The 21,465-nt window shown below is 34.1% G+C and overlaps 1 protein-coding gene across 1 annotated transcript; it reads right to left on the reverse strand.

Moving 5' to 3' along the window:
• Positions 1–7,097: 7,097 nt before the first annotated feature.
• On the reverse strand, positions 7,098–21,066 carry LOC143259788 (uncharacterized). The gene is made up of 4 exons (XM_076523363.1): positions 20,679–21,066; positions 13,326–13,530; positions 11,606–11,767; positions 7,098–9,977 (listed from the first exon to the last, which is right to left on the reverse strand). Exons 1-4 carry the CDS (start codon positions 20,679–20,681, stop codon positions 9,916–9,918), a joined length of 432 nt encoding a protein of 143 aa, XP_076379478.1. The 5' UTR covers positions 20,682–21,066; the 3' UTR covers positions 7,098–9,915.
• Between the last annotated feature and the right edge of the window lie 399 nt (positions 21,067–21,465).

Consider the following 21,465-nt stretch of genomic DNA (forward strand, 5'->3'; position numbering starts at 1 on the left):
AAACATTATATATATATATATATATATATGATATTTTCGGTAGATTGACATCATTTTTAGAAATACTAAACAATGTAATATTCTACGCTTTGAAAAATTCAATTTACTGAATTTATCGGAGATGAAAATAGCAGATTTTTTTGTTTAAATTGTTTACACATATATGATAAAATTCTTCCCTGTCGATTTTACATGCTTGCTGTTTTCACTAAATTTTGTGCATGTGTTATTTTCTTGCTAAAAGCTGTGAAACTTGTTAATGAGCAAATTCGAGAACTGAAAAAATCGAGATCATTCGTATTTCTATGGTTTCTAATACTGTTTGTTCGTAGCGCGGCATATTCTTATTATTTGAGTATTTTCATGGCAATAGTGTTCCGCATACGTGAACAAATGATAACCTGACAGGTTGTGCAAACAGAATTTTTCCATTGTCATACCGCCTGCATTTGTTTCCAGTGAAGTAGGACAGATAGTATGTGTATTTTCTCCCATAACACCGACCCACTTTAGTATCCTTTCGTTTTTAGTCGTGGAAACCGATAGATCCGATACCCTGTACTCTGTCGTTTAAAATTTACAACGTGTCACGGGTATCACGTTTTTCAACAATGCTTTTCGACAGTGATAACAACAAATTCCCATCTTCATTCACAAAAGCTATACTAATGATTCTTACGCATTATGTAGACTCTCCTAAAAAGAATGCTACATATTTTTGTATCATTAACAATGTTTAAACATTTTTGAAAATAATACATAGACATCCGTCAGTTTTTTAAAATATTTTCATTGTTTTAAATTTTAATTACCTATTTTTGTCATAAATACATCGAGTCCGCAGTCTGTTCATAACCAATTGGTGATTTGCTATGTAGTGCTTATTCCCATGATGATGAGTGCTTGAGACCCACTGCCCACTGTTCCGATAAATCAGATGTCATATCTTCGTAACGTGTCACGATTAATTCATGAAGTATTTGATGTAGCTAACGACGAAGAAGGGAAAACATGGGAGGAAGGTGAAGTTTGTCAAAACACCAACGATGATCGGCTGACATTTCCGCCTTATTCAAGACTGTCGTGACACTTTTGCTTGTTGAAACAAAATCAGAATGAACAATCAGTAATATTTTTGTTTAACGTGTTAACACCTTCGTAGCAGCATCTTTAGTTGAAATAGGTGCACTTAATTATTTCTGTATCTTCTAAAAAAATGTGCATGTCATGCAAACTCGATTACATGTAAATATTCTTCCATAAAATGAAGCATTTGTTTCGCCTAAAAAATCATAGTTTCATTCTTTTCTGTTCATTCAAATTTCATTACTTTTTTATTATTAGTACACTTTAATTATGTGTGCAAACTGTATAATTGGATGTACTGTGTACCTTTAAAAAGTGTAGCTAAATACGTCTCTTCACAAGAAAACCGACTACAAAATTCCTTCGTTAAAATCGTAATTGTGTTCTACCTCCAATCTAACTTAACTCATTTAGTATTGACTTCGTTACATCTAACTTCGTTACGCTGCGCATATCATGGTCGCATCAGCGACGCACATAAAGTGCATTAGGAATTAATAAAACCTGGAGAACCTTGCATAGGTACATCGTGCACAGGAGAATACGTAGGAGTAAGATGTTAGTTTCACGAGAACGAGAAAACATAAAATAAAAAAGAATTTTCTGTCGCAGAAATAAAAGAATTAAATTAACATTCTACATCGATCAAAAGTGACTATGGTAGGAACCTTAATTTACTCATGCAAAAGCAACAGAATGATTATGTCCACTTATCTAGAATACTTATCATACACGAGGATCTGTTTTCATATCACGAATCATTAAAGAAATAAATCATGGTGACGTATCGTGGAACATAGCAGCGACGTGTATACACACAAGCCGGACTAATTAATCGCCATGTCTCAATTAAATATTCATTTTACCGTGCGAGATAGTATGAAGCGACCATTTGTCGTTAATTATGCATCACTTTATGCCCATTTTGTTTACTCGTAGTCTTACCGTACGATCACGGCCGGCTTTGAATCCGAGGTAATTATCGGAAATATAATGGAGGAGAAGAACAATGTGTTTACACACACCGCGGTCAATTTACAAGCGTGATTTATATTTATGTATTACATTTATATCGCGCTGTCGTATATGCGCCGCTTGCAATGTTGATTCGCAATGTGCAGTAACGAGTTCTCAAATAATTTTAATCACTGTATATGAATTTTTATGCATTAATTGCAAGAAATTGTAACACTTATTACTCATTCAAATATTTTAATGCGCGTAAAAATTGGAATCGAAAAGGAATCTTTTTTAATCTATTCAAATTCGCGACATATATCACGCAGGGTCAAAAATCACGTTGATTCTTGGATGGTAGTATCAGAGGTCATTTCGACCCAGAATTTCAAAGATCTCAACATACTATGTACATTTAGTTTTCAGCAATTAATTTAGATTGCAGACCGTAAAATGTCGCACGATAAGAAATTACATTACAATGATATTTCGTTCTTTTTGAAAAAATGCAGGTTTTCAAAAAACAGTCCTGGTGCGAACATTAACCCTCGGGTCTTTTCGGATCCACAGCTCGAGGCCAGCTTTGACCGTTCGACACTTAACCCTTTCGCTACGGGCGGATTCTCCGTCGCGGTACTTCTGCTGAACAGAGCGCTGCGACATCACTGCATGCTACGCGACGGCGATCGTCAGCGGAAGTCGGTACTCCGCGGCGGTCGGCGGAGAACCTAAGCTGTTTGAATTGAATGAATTTTTCTCCAAAGGGTATTTATAAATAAAGGGTATTCCAGGGTATTTTATAACGTCTTAGCATGCGCTCTTTAATTTACAGTATGAGAGGAAATAACATTATGCAATATAATGCATCTTATGGAAAGCTACTATAGTGATCCGTAGTATCTCAGTGGCACCAAATGGAAAGCCACTATAGTGATCCGTAGTACCTCAGTGGCATCATATGGAAAGCCACTATAGTGGTCCGTAGTAGCGAAAGGGTTAATGCCGTTTGCCGTTTGTTTATGTTAGAGCGATAACGAATTTTGTATACTCTTGTATTGTTCAATTATACGATTACAACCCCTGGCAAAAAGTTTTCGATCATATAGACTTATACGAAATTTAGAGTTATAAAATGTTCTTTTATGCGCGTGTAACTCAATTTTTCATTTATTATCGAAAAGACACGACAGAAAAAAACAAAATGTTATGTGGAAAAAAGTTTCCGATCAGTGCAAATGTTGGAAAAATGTTTCCGATCATGGTTCAAACAACTATGCAGCTCTATGAATGTTTCAAGCGCAGGAAGCAAGTGTAAACATAACTTGTACCTGTGAAAATGTAAACATACACTTTTACCACTGAGGCATCTGAGATACAAAACATTTCAGTCAGATAAGACGAACGTGAGCTATTGCGATTTAAAGCCAAGAGTAGTCGAACTTCTCAAGCAAGGTAGTAGTAAAAAAAGTCGCAGGAATTATAGGATGTACTCGGAGTACGATAAGTGTTATAAAAAAGAAGCATAATGAAAGAGGCAGTATATCTAATCGTAAGAAAAGTGGCCGTCCTCGTGCAACAAGTACAAAAAACGATAGAAAATTGCGTGCAATGGTTAAAAACATAAGGCGAGTAACATCAAAACGAATAAGTGAACAGTGGATCGACCTCTCGAGTGTCTGTAACCGTACTGTTAGAAATCGATTAAACAAAGGAATAGAAGAAGAAACACTTAAAGCGGGGTAGGGAATACGCAAAGTAATATTTAGTGACGAGTCTAGTGTTTGTCTTGGGACAGGGGAGGGGGGGGGGGCATGAAAGAAAATTTGTTTGGCGAAAATCTAACGAAAAATTTAATGAAGATCGCACGAATTATAAACGAAAATATTCGCAATCTTATATGATATGAAGTTGTATGACTGAAAAGGGAGTGGGAAAACTATGAATTGTATAACAGAACGTGAACACAAAAATATATATTTATATTTTAGAAGATTTCTTAATTACAAGCACAAAGGAGTGGTTCGGAGATTCTTCAAATTTCATTTCATCATCCTAACGCATGAAAAGTGTCATACGAGCACGTGGTAATGTAACAAAATATTAATAACTCAATGATCGAAAACTTTTTTCCAACATTTGTATTGATCGGAAACCTTTTTCCACCTAACATTTTGTTTTCTCTGTGGTTTCTTTTTGATAATAAATGGAAGATTGTATTATTTTGTATTTATTTACTTTATTTAGGTCTCACATACGTTCCCCATTCGTCTTACCTGTGCGTATAAGAACATTTTATAACTCCAAAATGCAAATACTATTCGTAAATTTTATAAAAGTGTATGTAATCGGAAACTTTTTGATAGGGGTTGTAGCTATAATCTTCAATTATATATGATTATATAATTTTCCTTAGAAAATTAAAAAAAAGTATGACAAGATAATAGTAATAATAATAATGAGGTCATGGGTATGTTTGAGCCCAATCATATGGGACTTCGCGTGAACGCCCAACCGCCGCGGCGCGCCGATACTGCTACTACTGAGGGTTAACAAATAGTACATTATTAACACCAACAATTCGATCGTGTAACGAAATAGATACAGAAAATTTTACAACGTCTTCTTCATCGCCCTAAACAATTTAGTTCACAGATGATCAGCTACTCATTGAACGGATCTGTTAGTAAACATGCATTAGCAACTCAATTTGCTCCAATTTAGTCTCAATTACCGTGTATCAGGAATCGCAAGGAGCTTCACGCGAACGTTCATGCGAAATGCTTTCACAGAGACGTGCTTCGACATTAATATTCTATCAACATTGCCCTAACTGACTCGTCTCACGAAATCTACTCATATCTGTGTTTTCAAAACATGGTTACGGTTACCTTTTTTTTATAGTCGGAACATTTTAGCGATTCTATCTCAGGCGCGAAAACATTCTTTGAATACAGTTTTACATTTTTCGAGAAAGAGATGTTCAAAATTGCTTTTCTTCGACTTTCTCATTACGAAACCTTAAATATGAATTTGAGAAGTAATAACCTATGCAATTCTTACATCAATTAACCTTCCTATGGTGTTTGGGGCCCAGACCGCGCGCGCGTGTATTACTCATTACATTAACACCTTGTTAGGAATCTTCATTGACTTTGTTTACTTTCGGGTAGTACTTTCTTTGATATTAATTATTATATTCTCTTATAGGTATAATAAACATAACAACATCGTATTATAGTACAGTTTCCAAAGATATACGGATTTAGTTGGGTCTATGTGACTCGAATACACCACTAGAATAAATTTTTATAAACACCGTAGAAGGAATAAACTGGCTAGCTATTTAGAAGATCAGTGATTTTTAAATTGATATGACATCGAAAAGCAGTTGAAACGTTCTCGGTACCAAAAGATTTTTATAGAGGAAATATAAAAGTTATTAAATCGTTGAAAAAAATAATAGAGACTGAAGGTGATTTTTAAATAAGGTATGGCTTGATCCATTTCGAGTGTCGTTTATTTCTGTCCATTAAAATGAACTTTCCGGGATATAAATAAAGCATTCTTTGATCCACTTCGAGTGTCGTTTATTTCTATCCATTGAAATGAACATGCTGGGTTATTTGATATATTGTGTTTTACCAATAGCATGTTTTTTAATCGAGCAAAAGATAGATGCAGAGAATTCCGCTTCTTACTTGGAAAGTTTGATTTGCTAGCGAGAGGGTGAGCAGGTGAGTTGTCGTTAAGCAATGATTTATGACCATATTCGATCATTCATCTATCGGTTGTCGTATGTTTATTTGTAAGAAGTCGAAAGATTGTGAGGAACGAAGCACCATAAATCTGATTGAAGGAAATATACACGCAATGTTGCACCAAAAATAATTTTTAGTTTACCACAAATTCAAAGGTTGAAGCGTTCTCCTAGATCATGAAATATGATTTGTTTCAAATAATTTACTTATCGTGTCCCTTGTGAAAAAAATGTTAATAGATCGATCCATAAGTTCCTGCGGTTTTAATTTCAATTTTAATTTTCTGTTTAATAATTGCCTAACAGTTATGTCTCATACGTCATTCGATAGCTTTGGTTTGCGATTGTTTAAGTTAAGTTAAGTTCAAGTTAACAAGGATGAATATCTCCGACATGTTTTGCTGAACATCGTAAATGTTCGTTCTTGTCAACTTGACACTGCATAGTTTTCAAAAAATCAATGATTTTATTACGAATTCAATCGTATAGCAAAACATGTCGGAGATACTCATCCATGTTATAAACGATGTGATAAATGTTGCTGAAAGAAAACCGAGGTGAATCAATCGGTTAATTAATGTCGAGGATATCACTCCGTCTGATCTGAGTCTGCACGAACGTTTTTCATGCTGCGTGACTCCTGCTGCATATATAGATCATCTGACTGCGTCTAATGCATTTTAATTGCCTTGAACACACCAACGGTTTCCGCAATGCATGCTACACAATACCGAAAAAGTGTAGGTATATCATCTATAATCTATGACGTACATCATACATTCATATTGCATATATCGTTTAGAGAAATATTAAATAAGTCTTATGAAATAGAAGTCACATTTATGTAAGAATTGGTGATCGACAGAATGCAGATCATTATGCAAAATAAAAATTGTCTGCATCGGCAGCATGAAGACATGTCCACGTACGTTCTTAAATTCTTTACCACGAACGTAATAAAAAACTATTTGAATATTTCATTTTTTATTTTTTGAAGTAGAACTGTAAGATCATTTACTTACCTTGATCTGTAAGAACTGCAATCACCAAACAATCGATAAGCTACAAATATAAGTAAAACAATGGATATCGACAAAGTCAAATAATAATTACTTTCGAGCAGATGAGCACTCGTTAAATAATATAGGATGCAGACTTGGTAAAACAAATATTTTTCAACAATTTTCATTTAATTTCAGAAGGCAATCGTCTCATTCAGGAAGCAAATCTTGATTTGGTCATTACATACATTATTTGGGCGAGATATGGATAGTAAAGGACAATAATCGAAACACAATCATTGTTACATAAACTTTAATTTGGCATATAATATTTTCATGTATATTTGATACAGAGATGTATGTTTCAGTTACACATGATGAACATTATTCTAACATGAGTTTTCACGTTTTGATTATGTGAAGTTTCTAAAACTAACATATGTCCTTAGAAGTAATATAAAGGATTGTGCTGACTCTTGGAAGGTATATCGGACACAAGAATGGGCATAGATTTCTAATTTCAAGTTACAGTGAATTCTCCACGATTGTCGTTCAGCTTGTAAACAAAAATAGATAATTTGGGAAGAGGAGATACGATTATTCGAGCGTCGAAGCTTGTTGTTATAGTCGCCGATTGCACTGTCCGACACGATTATTTATTTCCTATAGTCACTATGTAATTCTTGTGAGCTTCATTTTCCAAACAAGAATCCGGAAACCAAATTGCACCATTAACCTCAAGTTTAGAAAAAAAACGAGCTTTTGTAAGAACCCAGAATTTTCGACAACAATGAGGTATCGCATGAAAAGTAAAATCGTTAGAATGTTCTAATTGGTCTTAACAAAAAAGAGGAGAAATTTCCAAATATAGTGGCATGCAATTTATTTACTCAAGCTACAAGAATTTCACAGTGGTTTTAGGAAATCAAAAATCGTGTCTGACACTGCAATCGGAGACTATGAAAATGAGCCGCGACGTTCGGATAATCGTATCTCTTCTTCTCAGATTGTCCATTTTTGTTTACAAGCTGAAGGACAATTGGGGAGAACTTACTGTAGTTCTTAATATAATGAATTCAATAATACCGCATTAGTTGTTACAGAATATAAGCTCGAAACTTTGAAAATTCACGGCAGATTACAGATATCTAGTCAGTGGTTTATTATTTCCAGATCATGGCGTTTTTTTTTTAATCTTGTGGTACACTACAAGATTCATTAAAACATCCTCAATTACAGCTTCAGACATTTGAATGTCAGCAATTCTTCAATTTTAGTAGGAAAATAATTAGTTTATCTCGAGTACCTGACACACAGAACAGAATCTGAAATCTTAGTTTATAAACTAATAGCTTTAATCGCTAAGCTTTTCCCCATGTAATAAATAGTTTACAATTAGCTTACACAGAACACTTAAATCACCTTGTGTAAGTGATGCAATATTTAACACGAAACATCAAACGTCTTTCTTCATTCAATTCGCAAAGTGTGCAATGCATTTACTGTAATGTAACAGCAATATAGTCTTATACATCATATGTGTAGACATGTATTTCATATATTTTATAACGTGAGAAACGCTCAACATCTCGAAACTAATTGTGCTTACGTCTAATTGTTTCAGAAAATATTCCTGTAGACTAGGCCTCGGAATCAATCAGCACGTAACATAAGGATCGCGAGGGCTACGCCTTCTGACTCCCGTCGCGCATCTCGCTTCCCGGGTATGTATCTGAGTAGTATATGTGTGTGCGTCTGTGTTAGGCGATCACCGGGAAGTCAGGAGTCAGGAGGCGTAACGCTCGCAATCCTTATGTTGCGTGCTGTTTAATTCCGAGCCCTGCCCTAGACTGCTCGTTTATTCAATTATGACACATCTGCATCAGAAAGGAATCACTTACTTTTAAAAACCTGGAACCTGTAGCTGTTTGTAAACAATGTTGTGAACCTAGGAGCTCATAATGCAGATCCTACCAAGATGAATAGTTAGCTAAGCAGTAACATTATATGCAAAACTGCGTTCCCATAAATTTGCATAAAAAAACTATCAAAACTGTAGATAATTCTTAGAGGATCTAATCTTTTTTAAAGCATTTCTCCAATGAATTAAACGAAATAACGCATTATTTAATTAGAGAAAAACAATAAAACGCTATTATATTGTTTATGCATAAATAAATATTTAAAAATAGTGTGCAGTGTGATAAGCGAACAGTCATAAAAATAAAAACCGTAACAAGATTTTCCTACAAGTGTATAAAGATCGTTACACACCAACAGGTCCAATATACCTTCAAGAGTTAGCCCATCCTTTCCTAAAACTATCACCGACTCCCAACGTTGGGATACAAAAATTATCTGCTTTCTTTCTCCTTCTCATTGACTCTTACGTACTACGCAAAATTAAATTGACACGAAGTTCACAAAAAGAGACTAAATGCCGTCTTAGGTCGTAAGAGAATCATCCTAAACGAAGTACAGTCAAATTTTCAAACAACGTACTAAGTATGACAATACACGTTGCTCCGCAATTACATTATACACCTACCTCGAACATCTATCATGAAATGTAATCGTAAATAAAAAATGCTTGCACCTTACGTTTATTCACATTCATTTGGTAATAGGCCCGTTTGCCGGTTCGATGCGTGAAACTCGGTACATGAGATCTGAACATGGTTCATTACTCTTGATTACGATAGAAACATCAAATGACATGTACATCGACGTGCTGCCAGCAAGATCCGCGTTGTCCGAAGCATCGGCAACAGCCGCAACAATTCTCGTCACCGCGTGCTATTTCGTTATAATTCTATTGTACGTTTATGCATCGTGTCTTCGGCCAGCAGCTATCGACTTTTTACAACTCGCAATTATGAACTTTACATACGAATACGTCGAAGAAACAATTACATGCTGCGTCCATGGCCATGGAAGTTTAGAAGTTCAGAGTTCGTTGGTCTGCGCGCACATAATCGCGCGAAAGTTGATACTTCGGCGACCAGCCCCGTGGAATCTCCATGAATACCTTTCCCATGGTACTGTTTCTATCGGTGATGGTGTGCATCGTCGATAGAGAGATCGAGATAATCACGGTCAGGATACGGTTTCGCATCAACCCTGTTGCTTCGATGTGCTCGGTGTGTTTGAATCCTGCGTGCCATTGTTCGATTGACCTGCAATCAAGCCAATCGAGTGTTTACTACATAGGCTTCTTTGTACACGAATTATGTTGGAGTGGAGAGTTCGGTTCGTTCTAAGAAAAATACATATGAAATCGATGATGAACGATGGAAGTAAAGTATGAAGGAGTGTAGTTGAATTTGAATTAGCCTATTATTGTGGTCCAAACAAATTAGGCTTTTCTGCAACTTCTTTATAGATTTTTCTGTGATTTTCTGTGTACAGTGGAATAAATCAGGTACAGATGTTTTAATAATCCGGTTTTAATACCACATTCTGTTAATATTTATTAATGTTGATTTCTGTTGTTTCTAACAGTTTCGTGTAATAAATTATGTCACTTCATAATCAGCTGCTTGATGCAAAGTTTATTATCAGCCTTAGCTATCATCAGTAAGGAATACGTCATACAAGCATCACGATTACGAACTACATTCGAGTATAATTATGTAAGCCATAACACTGCATTTGCATCATGTTTAGAGTTATTACAAAATAAAATTTTCAATAAAACAGTCAGTAGCCTTAATTTCAGATAGAATATATCTGTTTCAAAGCTGTAGAATGAATGCAGAAGAACAATAAATCGAATTGTAAGTAAAGTAATAAACCGCAACGTTTCCAAGAAATGAATCATTTGATAAGCAAGTTCCCCGCAAATTGATAAAAAAGTTATTGTCACGAGGTGTAGACTACGCTTTCTTCGCGTTGTAAAAACTATTAATGTTCTAACTAAATTATCACACATAATGTAACATAGATTATACATAATAATCAATGTATACTGTAATTATTTTTCCAGAGTTTTTTTGCAAATTTCAACTAAATTCTACAGTTTCTTACAAACTTCGACTAAACTCTAGAGTTTGGTACAAAATATTCTAACGAATCGCAGAGATTGCGTGATAAATAACCAGCGTTTTTTAATCGATAAACCTGTATTTTGTTACACGACAACGCTCGATCACGATCGCCCGTTTCAGAAGAAAAATCCTGGGATTTAGCAAATCAGTCACGCAACATAGTACAACATGACCCGTTATTATTCAGTATTAATATCCGACAACCAAACATTTCAATTGCAGCTTTAGACATCGAGCAGTCGCTAAAAGCATCATTGAACAATATACTGGCTAGCCTTTGCTTTGATTAATAAAATTTTCACTAAGTTCAGTGAAATTAGTTTCAAATTTACGGTTCAAGAACTGTAACTTATTTCTGGAGAACCGAAACTTACTACTTTACAAGTTGCATGATTCAAAATTCAGTGGATGGAAAAGAAATAGGAAATCTTGCGACGATGAATATATAAACAAAATAAGACGTGTTATTAAATAAGACCATGTTTTATAATTTCATTGGACTGAGAAATTAGAGGTAGCACTGTAATAAATAATATCAAATTGAATGTCACAGGAAATGTTAACCTAAGTGCAATTTCATGCTCAGGGGGCTTAATCATCCGGGAAATCAGCCATAGTTTTGTAACCGGTAAATAATTTTCAATACAAAAATTGTGAGATGTTAAATATGACAATCATTTTCGAAATATCATTTTTTCGATTTCTCGACATTGAACACTTAAGAAAGGCTCAGATAGTTTATAATTTATGTTATTTACCGATGCCCACAGAAAGGTCCTCGAAACGTTCTGGTAGCTCTAATATTCCAGTTTCAGAGTAAGAACAGAGATCCGTTATGGCATTCCTCCTAGTGGATCTATCGGTTGAAAGAAATTTCCATAATTGGGAATCACGTCTGCTTGGTGTCGCCGGTTCACTTCCTATGGTAAAAATTTAACGTAAAATGTATTAATATTTATATAAATATAAATATATAATAATAATTATTATTACTAGTTTGAGTATAAATCTACCAAATAAAATACATCCATCTCAAACATAATTTGTGACAGTAACAGTTAAGAAACTATTTAATACTAAAAATCTACTAGACGGACCAAAATGATTAGCTTCTGAATTTTTCTTTTACGATTATTGAAATTATTAAATGTTCTTATGATAAACTTCATTATTTAAGCATACATTATAATAGAATTCGTACAAAGTTTAAATATATCCAATTTTGTCATTGATAATGAATCTCGATTTTATTTGATTTTAATGTTTGATCCATTTATTCGCAAATTTTGTTTCGAGTCAGTTTGCATGTTTCACTGTATAGAGGAGACACTTTTATTATTTATTTTTTTACGAAGTTTTCGTTTTAGAATTATATCGGAAATGTGGAATTTTCTGTTCTACATGAACAGCTCTTTCTACAGTGAAATTTAAATAACTCGACGACGCGCTTCTTCAAAAGTAGATTGTAAATTATGCCGGAGCTATTAGAATACATTTAAAATACGGCGAAAGCAAGTAATCTTTTAAAACGCTTATCGGTAACGCAATCATATAATTTTGTATTCGTGTGAAAATTAAACTGCATCGCTTTTTACTGCACCAACATAAATTATGGATTAACAATTCGATTATCCGTATTCTGTATTTTAAAATCAATGTCTTTGATTATATTTTATTGTGCATTTTCACTTTATCTGGGACAAAATACCGCCTATTGATCAACACTGTTTCTTCCATAAAAATAAGGTCACGTGTGACACACTTGTACTTATGAAAATCTTGAGATAAGATTAGGTTTTTAGATTTAAAGATTGATTTCTTAGACATAACGTATTTCATCACAGAGCGATAATGGTACAAGTTTTGTTACAGTTAATAGGACATAATAATTTGAATGTGTCTTCTCAATCTCTTTCATTACTATTCATGATTATACGATAACGACCGACTTAGTCCGAATGGTAAAACTAGATATCAATTATTAATTATAAACATTAGCCGTTGATTACCAATTACTAAGTAATATTTTATCGAAATTAAATAACATTTTTACATGATATGTGCTTTTAATAAATCGCACACATAAAAATTATTTTGTTGAATGCTCAATAGTTAATCGTCACATCAAATGACTATTAAAAAGTCTAAACTACAATTAAATAATGTAATCACTAATGTAATTAGTGATTTGGTAATGACTATAATTATTAATGACTACAATTATACATCAATTGCAATGAATCCTGTAACGATATTCGGTTTAACAACGCATTTAAAATAATATTAACAAAAGAGGAACACACTGGTAAGAATTTTCCTCTTGTTATCTTGAACGTAAAACAATTTTTGGAGATATGAAGACTTATTGAAAAATAATTATGCAATCATAATAACACTAAAACAGTAAAAATACAAATTATATGAAAGATCGTTCATTGCAATTGATGTTATTGATATTATTATTAAATATTGCCTAACTCTGGTTCAAGGGTAGATCCTCAAACCGTTCTGCAAGTTTTAATGACCCAGGGACTGCGGGACGGCTTTCCATTGTGGCTGGAATCACCGAACCTACAGTTGAAGTATCGGGATCCTGCTTCTTAGATTCATCATCGATGATATCATCGTCCTCCTCAGGAGTAATAGATCCCGATCCGTCTGGGATTTTCTTCCTTTTTCGCAACTGCAAAAATAAAGGAAAACTCCGAATTTTACCGCTACCGATTTGTTAGCATTTTAAGAAACGTAAACTACTGTACAAAATTAAGGGAACACTAATTTATTACTAAAAGTTGAACTCCTATAACTTCCTGTGAAGAAATGGTACAATGTTTTGCCTATGCTTATTTTAAAAAGTCAAGTCTACTTTCACAACGCGAGTACATGAGATATTTTCAGATTTTTTTTACCTGATGTTATAGGAGTTCAGAGATTAACAATTCAGTCAATTAGAATTGAACCTTTGCACTATAACAACAAATCGGGCTCGTCACTTCCTAGATACATGATCTACTAACCTTCAAGAAAATTATATATTATATATTCAGAAACAATTGTTATAGGGAAAATAAAAGACTGATAAATCTATGTACATAGTAATGACAATTTCGCTTTCGAAAAGCAGCAATAGCATCGGAGATACGAATACAGATATTACGCGTAGGGTAGCTATTCATTTCTTCTAAATCGAAACAAAATTTGATTCTTTGGTTTTCAAAGTCTAGGAATGATAGTAAATAAGAACATACAAGAAACGAAAACTATCTGGTTATGTCAGGGAAATTATTAACCTTTTAGGTACGGCTGAATACTGCGCGAGGCAATTTCTTTGGACGACAGAGTCTGATACTTGTATATACAGGGTGTCCCAAAAATGTCTCGCAATCCGGAAATGGCGGGTTCCTCGGATCATTTGAAGCAACTTCTTCCTTTACAAAAATTTTCTCCGAGGCACCGTTAACGAGTTATTAACGAAAAACAGTGACCAATGAGAGGCGAGATCAGCTGCCGCGAGGTGGCCGAGCCAACGGCGCCAGCGGTCGAGCGGTCGAATCCCAGCTCAGCTGGCGTGAGTCGGCCGAGCCAACGGCACCAGCGGTCGAGGCAGTCGAATCCCAGCTCAGCTGGCGCGAGGCGACCGAGCCAATGAGCGGAACTGGGCTTTGCGCGCTGGTTGGCTGGACCGCCTCGCGTCAGCCGTAATCGATTCTTATTGGTCACTGTTTTTCGTTAATAACTCGTTAACGGTGCCTCGGAGAAAATTTTTGTAAAAGAAGAATTTGCTTCAAATGATCCGAGGAAACCGCCATTTCCGGATTGCGAGACATTTTTGGGACACCCTGTAGACTGTTGTAAATCGATGTGAAGACAAAAGAAGTGTGAAACAATGCATACGAAGACGATTATTTGGTTCAAACGATGAGCGAGTGAGCTACTAGAGCAAGCCACTATAGTGGCGCGTCGGGCCTAAAAGGTTAAGGACGAGGAAGTGTTCAGCGATACAAGCAAGTGATTAACTTGATGAGCTTAACTTGATGAGAATGTTTCTGAATATGACTGCACTTAAAACAATTTTGATTACAATTTGTGAGAGTTCTACGAGGATTTGACTAAATAAAAAAATTTTTCAACAAAAATTTTGTAGAAAAATAATTAGAAAGAATGCTTGACGTATTCTTTAATATCTGCTGGGTGCCAAATATTTCCCTCGGAGTTTTTGCTTGCGGTTAGATAGACGAAATGAGAAAACCCAGTTCTTCTGGTACTACCTTTGTAGATTAGTTAGAGGATTGAAACGTGGCAGACATTTTTCGATCTTTAAACTAGCGAGCAATCCATTAATTAAGTACAAGAGAATTTCTGACTACCTCACTTGACTATACCTATTCTAAGTTCATAAAAAATGAGCAAGTATATGTAAATTCTAGAACAAACAATACCCAAGATAAATGAACAGCTGACACTTTATTATTTTATTTTTTTATTTTTTATTATTTTGTTTTTCGCCTAAACATACTTATTATAAATCCATGAAATTCACAGTCTATTGCAAAATCCCACTATGTCTCCAATAGCGACCATAGTCTATAATAACGGGGGTTGATTGATGAGTATACTTGCTTACCACGTGGCGTCGCCAGCATGAAATATTCTCCACTATTTTATCACTTTACAACTAAAACAATGTTTTAATGATTTCTTCCGCGTTCTTTCTTTCATGCAACTAAATATTCTTATACAACTCTTCTAACACTTATATTAAAACTTTTAAAGCAATAATTATTTCAGGAGGAACTGAAATATTACGTTTTTTTACGACCATTGGCAATTATATTCAATCCCATGTGCTGTACAATTTTTTTCTTCAATAATTGAAATTTTTTTTATCCTTAAAGATTTCCTAAAAAAATGTATTCGTCGTTAATAATTTATACAAAAGAAAATTTATATTTACCTTATGTCTACGTTTAATTCAATGTTTAAATATTAATAATAAAAGAATAAAATTTTATTTCGATTTCGAACGAAAATGCGTAACACTCGTTTAAAAAATTCCGATTGGAATTTCACTCTCGATATTATATTATAACAGATTAATTATTTTAAAAATGAATTACATTGTGAAACAAAATACTAATCTATTATGTGTAAAATGTACGTACAAGTCTGATAATGCACCAGTTTCGAACGTAAACAATCTACATATATCTTCCAGTAGGCATTGTATACGATTCCGCCGCAATAGAAACAAGCTATATCTTACGTTCGATAGTTTATACAGTCAGTTTGCGTTGTCTCAGTTTGCCGTGAATGAGCTGCGAGTATTAATAGCGTTTGTTCGTTACCGGCTATGCATGTAGCAACAATCTGTGATATATATATATAATTTTTGAAACTGTAAAATTAATTTTAATTTAATTAATTAATTAATTTTAATCTTTTTAAAGTTATAGGTTGCTCAAAATTGGAAAAGATGTTGAAAGATCAACATTTCCATTTGCAGCTGGAGTTCCAATCACAATTAGATTGGCAGTTAAACTTTGATTTTATTTTTACTGAAAGCAAATTAACCATTTCCTTCACGGACAGAAGATATTGACACAATAATGTATGCGGAAAATTATGTATCACTTGCTAATTGTGATGGAAAATAAACCCATAAATTAATTTAATTTTGATAACAGTTTCAAGATTTCATTCTGGATATGTTTCAATTTGAAATTTTCATTCTGGAATAAATCGTTCCACGTAATATCGTGGAAATGTATTTATTCATAAATATGAATGATTATAAAGTAAAAGTTATGAAACATCACTTATTGTTATTTCAGTGATTAACATTTTCCAGGATGCATAAAATAATCTGTCTCCAAGATCATGTACAGTTGTGATATGATTGCCTGTTTCCTTATCGTGAAACATAATCACATGGAATGCATTACTAAAATTACAAGTTTACATACATAACATCATAATTAATGGTCTTCATCTAACAAGTGTACTGTTACCATAAAAGTTACACAACCGAATAGACATAAGTAGAACTCCATTTATGTATATTCTACTGTGTTATAAATCTAACAATACATTTACAAAATCTTCAAGTTCTCAAATTTGAAACAATTTAACGAATATACATACTGTTACGTCAAAAGGACAACAAATACACTTTAAAATGTTATCGCTCATCTAAATTACAAATTTTCACATGCTAAGTACTTCCCTTTATATTCTTCTTAAAGAAAATGTAATAAATATGATTCCAGAGTCTCTAATATTTCAAAACAACAGACCGGACTATACAGATTTTAGCTAATTCATACACAAACATTTCTAATAACATTTATATTAGAATATCCCGAGTTTTCGCTTCATTAAATTATATAGTTCAATAGAACAGAACATTTTGTAGGGGCAGCATATTCCTTGCGTCTTTTCTCTATATGATACTTTCCTCTATTTTAAAGTCTGTTTATGTGACCAGTGTATGCATACTTGCTTTGAAATCTCACAGATAGAACACTATACAAATTCTAAAAATAAAACGTTGGGCATTTCGCAAAATATTTGTAAAATTCCACGGAGTAATGAATAAATTATATTGTTGTTTCCCCAAGAAGAGCATTCTGATATTCATAACAATGGTCAATCATACTCTAATCGTTGCAAGCTCAGTTGTTCATTTCTTAACGTAAATGAAAAGATTTATTTTTTAAATAAATTGAAGCAACGTATGTACATATATCGTCAGTGTCAACATCGACTTGATAGAGAGCTGTAGCTAATAGTTTTATATTTTATAACCGCGCAACAACTCTTGAAGGCGGTGATCGATTCGCTCGAATCCTTCGTGAGTACATAGACACAAGAAAGAAATACCCAGTCGGTACACTGCTGTGATCATCATTAATTCAACACGCTTCTAATCGGAATTAATAGAATTTTCAATGCTGGTGCTGTATATGAAATCAGTTTAATAATTTTTGTCTCATTTTTGTCTCAATAAAAACTCCAAAGAAGTTGTGTGCCATAGTTGAAGGTCACTTATTACTAGGTCTACACTAAAAGTATTCATAATGTATGTACACAAAGAAATGAATCTATTGAATAAATTTTGCATAAATGTATCTTTGCAATCTCTACAGATCACCACTATTAAAGAATTTACCATTACATATATTTATTGTATGTTTTTAAAAAATAATAATGCACTGAGTCACAGCTAAATGTAAATAGTAAATAGTAATAAATGTAATAAAAACTAGGATGTGGCGAATATTTTGACTTAGATGCATTTTATTCAACATTAATTTCGTAGATTTCAGGATTTGATTCACTTGGTTTTTAATGGTTTTGATATATGTACATATATTGTTTATTATTGTATGTAGAAATTAAACCGTCGATAATTTGTTGACTATTTACAAACGATCAACATGCATTCTATCGTCAAAAATAATTTCCATCATTTTCTGTGGTGTGACTATCTTTTAAGTAATTAATAAATCGCTAATGTGATGCATAAGAGATTTAAATTCGAAATAAGGTCAGATTCAAACTTGTGAAGACTACGAATTAATTTCTTTGTTATTCCTATACGAGCCTTCTCATTATCAGAGATAAAATGTATACAACTCGAAATATCGAAGCACGCACTGTTAAGCCGCAGAAAATTGATCATCGGTTCTATACTTGACGAAAGAATGTGGCGAGATAAAGAGGTCAAAAGCACCCTTAAATGAAACTGGATTAACGATGGACGATTCGATAACCCGGCAACAAAAAGACATACTCTATCATGATTAACCCTAATGTTCTGCTTGTACACATGTTCTTCTCTTACATGAGTCTACGTAATTTTGTTAAAATTTCATTCAAGGTACAAAATGTAATAATTTGGGATTGCATTAAATTACAGGGGAAGGGGGGGGGCGGAGTTCGTCGCACAAACGAGCAGAAGGTGATTCTACGTGACAAAATAAGAAACTTTGGTATAACATTTTTTTATCCGGAGCTCCGTTTTCGAGAAAATCGACTTTAAAGTTTGTTTATCTTCGTAAAGGGTTTAGTTGTCGTCTATTATTCTACCGCAATTGCCTTCGTCCGAGATAGTGTTTACAAACATTGACAATGATGGAAACATTCCGTTTAGTACTGTCCGTTGCTGAAAAAAAGTTCGTCGTTTCTGCAGAGGAACAAGGGAGGTATATTCCGATCATTATTACATTAATTATTGCGAACTGTGTAAATAATAAACAGAATGTTTTCATTATAATATGTTTCATTATCCTACTATGTCACAACTAAATCTTTTACGAAGATGAACAAACTTTAAAGTCGATTTTCTCGAAAACGAAGCCCCGGATAAAAAAATGTTATACCAAATTTGTTTCTTATTTTTTGGCGCCAAATCACCATCTGCTCGGTTGTACTACGAATTCCGGGCCACCCTGTATATGTAGAAACACTTCCTAATTTTTATTTTTATATCAGTGGTACAAGTTTAAGAGAATGCAAATACCTGTTCAGGTCAGATTAATCCGAACTGTTCACAAACCATAAACCCTCTACCCTGACAGGAAGGGTAGTAACGGGAAAACCGGATTATCCGTCTTTGCTCCACTTTTCCTGCCCAGTCGCATATTAAAATGAAGATAATGTATGTGCTAAGAAATTTTCTTCAATATTTTGAATCAGATCTATTATACAGTAATTTCTCCCTAATTCGTGCTCAGATTGCGCAAAAAAATGAACAATTTGGCTCGTTTTTATAGTTTGTCAACAACTATAAAAGCGAGATGCAAGGCTCGAATAATTGTATCTCTTCCCAAATTGTACATTTCGGTGCGCAATCTGAACGCGAATTAGGGAGAAATTACTGTAGTTGAAAAAACTGATAAATTGAAGTCGCTAGAAAATGCAAATTTTTGTTTGATTATTTAACAGCACTGAAATTATATCTAAAGTATTTAACCTTTACAAAAACTGTTTAATTTGAAAATTTATAACAAAGACAAATTGCAGATAATATTAAAAGGCAAGCTTTTCTGGATTTCATGTAAGAAAATAATTCATACTTTGAGTGATCACATTTTATTTAAAGTCATATTAATTGTTTATATCGTATGGACTCTATTGATTGCACAGAACTGGTTTAATTAATCAAACATTCGAAGCTCCATAGTGGCGGGTTAATACACCATACTGAGATTAAATGTGTATAAAGCGATTCAAAAACCATAAAAAAATGTCTGATGAATTTGTGATGTCTGATATTAATCCCTGTTAAATAATTATTATTATTAAATTACATCATATGCCAAATCACTAAGGACTGTCATCTAAAATAAACAAAGATACTGATTTGTTAAACTTGTTTAATTTTAATTTGTTAAACTTGTTTGATTTGTTATATTCGAATAAACTTGTTGCATGGATAAATTTTCATATTTTATATTTTCCGAGATATGGAAGTAGCCTTAAAATGTTCATAATAATTGGTTCACACAATAATAAACACATAAACCGCATCAATAACTTGCAAAAATGTAATGACAAGTAAAATTCATAAAATCAATGAACATTTCACAAATATTTACAGTAATTGCATTGCAAAAACAAAATAGCATTCAGACACTTTTGAGCGGCATTTTGAGCGGCAAATTAGTGACAGGTAGTGATGGATCTTCCAGGCTGGCTCAGTCTTGATTATCCAACACTACTGACAAGTGCATGCACACTGACAGAGAGAAACTGATGTGCAAGAGAGAAATTCGATAGAAGCATTGCGATTCGACGGTGACCACAACGTAGCGCAAATCATCGACTTACCATTGGTGTATTAATTGCGTTTGTGTTCCATATATGTATGCGGCGTGATGTTGTCGGACACTGCTCTTGCTCCACGCGTATCTGCAATCACGGGGCTACTATCATCGGTTACGATACAACAAGCACGCCGGTTGTAAACTTGCCACCCACGAATCGATACCGCGCGAATAAAACTACGCGGTCGGTTTGGCAAGAATAGTCTAACGCGACAGAAACGATGATGCACGAGTTGTTGTGACCATCACGGAAAACAATGGAACGGCTAAAAGCTCATGTCAAACCGTCGACGAAATGTTTTTCTCACCGGTACGCGGTCTCGCAGACTGAACGTACGCGTCGCGCGACCAGACTGTGCGACGTCCGCTTACACAATGCTTGCCGACCAGTCGCAACTTCTGGATTCCGCGAGAAATTAGTGACAACCGCGACACGCACGACGGCGTAACTCTGCAACAGTTCGTATCTATTTTATCTGTCGGTAAAACTGATCGTAGCGCCACAAACGAGGTATAAATAAATGGGGCTACAGAAGCCCCATTACCATTTCCGTGTCACACTCATCGTTACCGATATTTCAGGAATTTAAGCTTCTTAGTGAGAATCGAGTATTCTGTGTACATCTCATTCGCATTACGACGCGCTTTATGATTTGGAAGCCACACATTTTCATTTATTCAAATCGTAAAAGTGAAAATATAATTTATTTAAAAATTACGTTTTACATCATGTCAAATTAAAATTTCATAATGATGTTCTAGCGCCCTATTTTCGTGTGGCACAAAATGCG

This window comes from Megalopta genalis, chromosome 6 (genome assembly GCF_051020955.1).
Source record: "Megalopta genalis isolate 19385.01 chromosome 6, iyMegGena1_principal, whole genome shotgun sequence".
NCBI lineage: Eukaryota > Metazoa > Arthropoda > Insecta > Hymenoptera > Halictidae > Megalopta > Megalopta genalis.

What these genes read in the sequence shown, in the direction of transcription:
- LOC143259788 (XM_076523363.1), bottom strand. An exon ending in GGATCTACCCTTGAACCAGA is followed by an intron (nt 11,768 to 13,325) that starts GTTAGGCAATAT and finishes TTTTTACCATAG; the next exon opens with GAAGTGAACCGGCGACACCA. An exon ending in GGACCTTTCTGTGGGCATCG is followed by an intron (nt 9,978 to 11,605) that starts GTAAATAACATA and finishes GCTTGATTGCAG; the next exon opens with GTCAATCGAACAATGGCACG.